At 45.2% G+C, this 6,248-nt stretch overlaps 2 protein-coding genes across 2 annotated transcripts; one reads left to right on the top strand and one right to left on the bottom strand.

The window, feature by feature from the left end:
* Positions 1-2,519: 2,519 nt before the first annotated feature.
* On the top strand, positions 2,520-4,652 carry PPTG_18367 (hypothetical protein; the record flags this gene model as incomplete). The annotated part of the gene is made up of 1 exon (XM_008916463.1): positions 2,520-4,652. The coding sequence occupies one exon, from the start codon at positions 2,520-2,522 to the stop codon at positions 4,650-4,652; it is 2,133 nt and encodes a 710-aa protein (XP_008914711.1).
* A 637-nt stretch (positions 4,653-5,289) lies between these two features.
* Positions 5,290-5,676, bottom strand: PPTG_24335 (hypothetical protein; the record flags this gene model as incomplete). The annotated part of the gene is made up of 1 exon (XM_008916484.1): positions 5,290-5,676. One exon carries the CDS (start codon positions 5,674-5,676, stop codon positions 5,290-5,292), a length of 387 nt encoding a protein of 128 aa, XP_008914732.1.
* Between the last annotated feature and the right edge of the window lie 572 nt (positions 5,677-6,248).

Consider the following 6,248-nt stretch of genomic DNA (forward strand, 5'->3'; position numbering starts at 1 on the left):
CCAGGAGACTAAAAGGTTCCTTCGCCAAGAAACGAAGACCACCGCGGAAGAAGTTGTGAATAATGACTCTACGGAAGAGCGAGGGTTTATCGGTACGCCCTTGAAGAATGCTCTGTATAAGATTCTTGCAGCATTTGGCGTTAGGCCGCAAACGGTCTCCGTGCAACTGGGTGTACGCACTGGCAGAGCTAATGCTTTGTACAACCGGTTTTACCACAGCTACAATAGGTGGTATGCTACGCACGGACCCAGGCCTTACATGTACTAAAATGGAAAGCGAATGGGAATGGAAGTTTGCATTTCTGAGTCGGCCAATTCGTGTTCCTACCTCCGTGCTAACTCTCGTCGAAGCATACATGCAAAATGCTTGTAGCAGCGTCAACAGCCACGATGGTAAGCATTACCAGTACAGGGGTTTGCACAACTTTTACTTGACCGAGACGGGCTGCGGATTTGGTGTGTAGACCATTCCTTTAGTTGATGGTAAACGAAAGTAGTGCGGGGCGATTCTACAGAAGCGAGAAGTCCGTTCGACCAGTGCCACAACGACGTTCATTTCGGGTCCAGTGGATAAACAGCGGACCCAGTGAATGAGCTGGAATGGCCAGTGTTAAGAGCGTTAGATAACCTGAGAAAAAAATCATTACTTGAAGAGTACTTGGTTTTGTTAATAGTTTTTTTGGTGAAAAAGCAACAAATTTCGGTCAGCGACGATCACATCAGTCGTCAAGATGGCGCCTCCGCTTGTGATCGTGAGCTAGTGTCACCTTCCTGGACTCGTCCGTTGATTTTCCTTTGCAAAAGCGTGCAAATTCAGCTCCTTGGCATTATTGAACCGCATCTGGGCGAGTAATGTGGATCTGGACAAAGACACCAGGACGTTCTGGTCTATTCGTAACCTTCTACGAACCGAAACAACTATCAGAGATTCCAGTTCACTCTGTCACTAGTTAAAGCTGCTAATCTGCCAAAACTTGGACATAGTTTGCTGGATATTCGATCATTTCCCCCAGTTTAAAGGTAACCCAACGCGATATTCAACAAGCTGCGCATGCCGGAGCTGGATATCCTCCAATTCCTTTCAAAAATGATACAAACGCCGTGGATTTAGCAACGGAAGTGAAGACGAAGCGTAAGAGTACTGACATAATAGAAACCCACTGGGATCGGCATGACTGCCAACGCAGCTCGTGCTGGACACAGGAATGCCGTAAAATGGCTGTGCGATGAGACAAATATCAGCTCTATAGACGATGAAGAGACGATGGAAATGGCCGTAGGGCGTGGAGATATCGAGTTAGTCCAGTGGTTGATGAAGAAATTGAACCGATGACGAGCAGCAGGGGAGCAACAAGCCGCACTACGAGATGCTCAAATGGATGCATGAGAATAAATACTATGATGACGAAATTAGTGCTGGTACACTGGTGAAGGCAGTGGGAAAAGGTCATTTGGTTATTGTGCGATGGATCCTTGAGAAAGATCGCGAGGAGAGCGCCCATGACGGTGAGGAATACGAAGATGCCGACTATCGCTTTGAAACCACATTACCTCGTCCATACCATCTTTCGTACATCCTTCTCTCCGGTTCTGATGTACCAACGAACGACTTCCAAATGGCGGCGCTATCCATTGGAATAGTCGTACAACCAATTTGAGTCTGTACCTCAGCCCCCCCCCGACACTAGCTGCGAGAAATGGATACCTTCATGTAGTCAAATGGCTACACGAAAATTGGATGGATGCACGACTAAAGCTATGGACGAAGCTGCACAAGGTGGACATTTAGAAATAATGAAGTGGTTGAATGATTACCGATCTGAAGGGCTGCACTAGGAAGGTGATGGATGGCGCTGCTGGCAGTGGAGAGATTGATGTTATGAAGTAATTTAAACAGAATCGGTCGGAGGGATGCACGGCGGCAGCGATCAACAATGCTGCTCGAAATGGCACTTGAGAGTGCTTCGATAACTGCATGACAGTAACGCAAACGGATGAAGCTCCACTGCTATGAACAACGCAGTTGTGAAGGGAAAGTTTGAAACGGTGTTGATCTTGCCCAGTGTCAGGCAAAAGGAGTGTCCAACAGGACATAGATACTGGGACTCACCCAGTCGCGACATTCGAAAGTGGCTGGCAGAATGCTATCCGAATGGTCAAGTGGACGAAGAGAGGTGAAAGGCTCCAATTTGAAAACTGTGTGCTGATGAATATGTGCTGTAGTTTTCGCAATCACTGCAATAGCAATGGGACGTATAACCTTACAGCTTGGCTGCTCCTGCGACGGCTATACACTTCGTATTTGACGTCTTTTTAGTCGTTGTGGCTTCGTTTTTTTTCTTCTAGAAATTCTTTATTATTTTATTATTGAAAGTTCTTTTCTGTTTTCGGAAATGAATTTGTGAGCTCAGAACAGTATTTTTGTTTTAAATGAAACAGATTTCTTATTTATTTGAAAATAAGCTTGTAAAAATAACTGAACGCTCTTTTCTATTCAACGCACCTGAAGAAGTGTCGCGATGGCAACTTCTTCCGTTGACTCGCTGCTTGCTGTGACGTTGGTCTTCTGCTCGAAGCCTGGGCTCGAGTCTCTAGCTCACGTTGTCGAGTCGGTATCGACTTTCCTGGATTCATCAGTGGAGTTACCGATCAAGAAAGCCTGTCGTTTCAATTCCATTCGCCTCTTAGACCGTATTTGGGATAGCTCCCTCGAAGTCGCAGCTTCTTCGGATTCCTCGTGGTCTATTCGCAATCTCCTGCATACAGAAACTCATTACAGAGGCTTCCAGTTCACATTCTCTATTATGGAAGCTGTTAAACTGAGGAATGTGGAGATGGTTCACTGGCTTTGCGACCATTTACCTGGTTTCATGGTAACCCAACAATGTTTGGAGGAAGCTGCATCTATCGGGACTTTAGAAATTCTCCAATATTTTCTCGATAACGGATACAATCTCAATTCACTTGAAAGTGAAGACTACTTCGAGGACGATACTGAAGAGGGGAAGAACTTCTGTGTCGACTGGGGCTACGAAGACGCTGCAAAAGCTGCCACTGCCGGTCATAGAGACATCGTTATGTGGCTATACGAACAGGCAGGGAGTGATGCGAGAAACAATGAAGAAACGTTAAAGGCTACTGTTGCAAGTGGAGAGGTAGACTTGTTAAGGTGGCTGTTGGAAAGAATAAGTATGACACGCTGTAGAGGCATGCATGAAGCCGCCGCCAATGGGCATGTTAACATGCTTGAGTTCTTGATAGATGAAGGATTCGTACAAGACGACTTCGTTGGGTTGCTGCTGAGAGCTTCAGAAGCTGGTCAGATGCGTGTAGTGCGTTGGATCATTGATAGAGACTGGAGTATTGAGACTTCAAGTGACCACGAAAACGGCGAAAGTAGCCCTTTTGGCTATAATTCCGATGATGAGAGAAGTTCTCGAAGACATAGCACCAGTTTGGGTGGTGAAGCAAGTCTTGCAATCCACAGTGCCGCTGTGAACGGACATCTGGAAGTTGCCAAGTATCTACACGCTCGTGTTGGCGGGCCTCTCAATGCTAAAGATGAAGAAATTGAGCAAGTAAGACAACGCCAGACCATCCGAGCTATTAAAGACCTTGGGCTAAATTTTGAACCGAAGATGGTCTCAGGCAGAACCATGTTCCTCGCCGCTCAAAAAGGCCTTCTCGAAGTTGTACAGTGGCTTTATCAGACGTATAGCAACGACCCAACACTCAACCTCTTCTGGTCTCGTAATGACGATACTTACGTAAATGAAAGTGCATTCGACGCCGCTGCGAGTAATGGCCACTTCGAAGTCCAACAGTTTCTACATCAAGCTGCAAAAGACTTTTCCGAGGAGAATTTAAATAAAAGAAGACGCCTGCGCAAATTCCCGGACCCGATCTACCCCTCGTCACCGAGAGAAATGGAACTGCACACTGAACCATCCAAGCCTGGTTATACAACTGCAGCAATGGACGGAGCGGCCGCCAATGGCCATTTACATGTTTTACGTTGGCTTTTTGAGAATGAAAATAAAGGATGCACGACAGAAGCCATGAGTCTTGCTGCACGAAATGGACACTTTGAAGTTGTCCAGTGGCTTTACAAAAACGTAAAGATAAAGTGGACGTCGAGCGCGATGGATGGTGCTGCTTCTGGCGGTCATATGGATATTCTAAAGTGGCTGCATGCACGTGGTTTAGGCTGTACCGTAAGTGCTATGGACGGAGCTGCTCGTGGCGGACATTTTGAAGTCGTGAAATGGCTCAACGATCACAGATCCGAAGGATGCACCACTGCAGCAATGGATGGTGCGGCGTCCAGTGGAGCATTGAACCTTGTCAAATGGCTACACGAGCATCGCTCTGAAGGCTGTACAAGCACAGCGATCTACAAAGCCGCTTTGCACGGCCACTTAGATGTCATCAAATGGCTACATGTGCATTACAGTGAAGAGTTTCCCGCCTTCGCAATGGAAAATGCTGCACTTTCCCTGTCGTTTGAGACTGTTTTGTTCCTACATCGAATAAAACGGGGAGGGTGTACAAAAGCTGTTAAAATTGTGGAATATCTAAGTCTGGACATGCTGGGATGGATCCGCGAGAATTATCGCGACGCCTTGTCGGACGAACTAGACAGATTGGGCTAGTGGTGCTGACTAAGGTGAGAACGAAATGCATACTTAAAGTAAAAATACATAAGATGATGATCATTCTAGCATTTATTTTCCCTTTTGTGACTCTATCTAAATATTTGAAACAGATACTTAGGATCTGCTAAAACTATTCCCTGAAGACCCCGAAACTCCTACATTTACAATTGCAAACGTAGGAATTGCGTAGAAAATACAATGGTGCAATTGAATTTAAGCCATGTTGGGCTTTGCGTTTACTTAGTACGAGAAGTGCTGCCAGTATAAAAACTAGTGCAATCTGCATATTTAAACCCATCGACTCTAGAAGTTAGCCTTGCTTTTCGGACACCCATCTTTGCAATCCAATACTTCTGTAGTTTGTGACCAGAGGCTTTTTTTTACTCTTATTTCAAAGCCAATACTATACAGCAAAGAACTTTGACATTTTTTTTAATAAGCGATGTTAGAATTGCTTCTAGAAAACCTTTGAAATATGTCGCAAAACCAATCATTTCGTTCGTGTTCTTGTGCTAGCACGGCTCTTGAAGAAAGACTAAAACGTGGGATAAATCTGTATGACAGAAGGCATGGTTTCTATCTCAATAACATGCCCGGGCAGCATTTATCCAACCCTGGGGCCATGAGTAGCGAACTATCTTTGATAGTTGTTAGAAATCCAGTGAACAAACGCGGGAGCTTTGCCACTACGAATGCCTAATTTCGCATAGATCGTCTGCGGGAGAATGCCACGCGATGCAAGAATTTTGAACACGCCGTTCTTCAAAGCCGAGCCAATAATAGCTCGCTCTTCGGTAGAATTGACATCAATGTCATCTTTTCTGGTGACTACAGCTTCATGTCGAAGGAACCGTTTGCTGTCCGGATTGGTAGAGTCTTGGGAGGAGACGAATTTCATTTCGGTGGGGCCTGCTGGTAGTTTGCCGGTGGCATAAATCATGCCAGCGACCTTGACGGCCGAAACCGTATTCGCTCTGCCGACGTACGCGAACGCAACCAACAGTAGTGCGTATCGAATCATGATCCTTCAGGTCTGCAAAATAGTGAAGTCTTGAGTGATTTTCGGGAAAACTGATAATGAGCGTGTTTGAACCATGAAATTCAGAACCGTGCACTCCGTCTGAACTTCCAATTTGAACTGAGGAAAGCATAATTTGCATTATTGGACTGTCTATCCAAGTTCAACTAACGCAGTAACTAAACCAAACATCCTGGAGAGTCCCACCTTCGCGCATTAAAAGATCGATGGGTGGCCGAGTAAAATGTCACCCTCGCGTACTTAATGAAGTTGATTCGTTTGGCTGTACCAGAGGAAAGTGATAGAGTGCAGTCGGTATCAGCTAAAAAGGTGAAGACGATTAGCGGTAGAATTAAAATACTTTAATACTTGGACTTAGTCATTTATAACCCTGATTAGGTATGGTAAATCCTCTGAAAAATTCAATGCACGTAAACAACAACACAAGCTGAAGAATATAAAATTGAGAAGAAGAAGTACCGTCTTGGTATAGTTACAAGCTGGAGAGTATAACACGCATGTACGGAAAAGTAATGTACTCCTGCAGAGCTGTGAAAATAATACAGGTGATGGAT

The sequence above is a fragment of the Phytophthora parasitica genome (genome assembly GCF_000247585.1).
Source record: "Phytophthora parasitica INRA-310 unplaced genomic scaffold supercont2.84, whole genome shotgun sequence".
NCBI classification, from domain to species: Eukaryota; Oomycota; class Peronosporomycetes; order Peronosporales; family Peronosporaceae; genus Phytophthora; species Phytophthora nicotianae.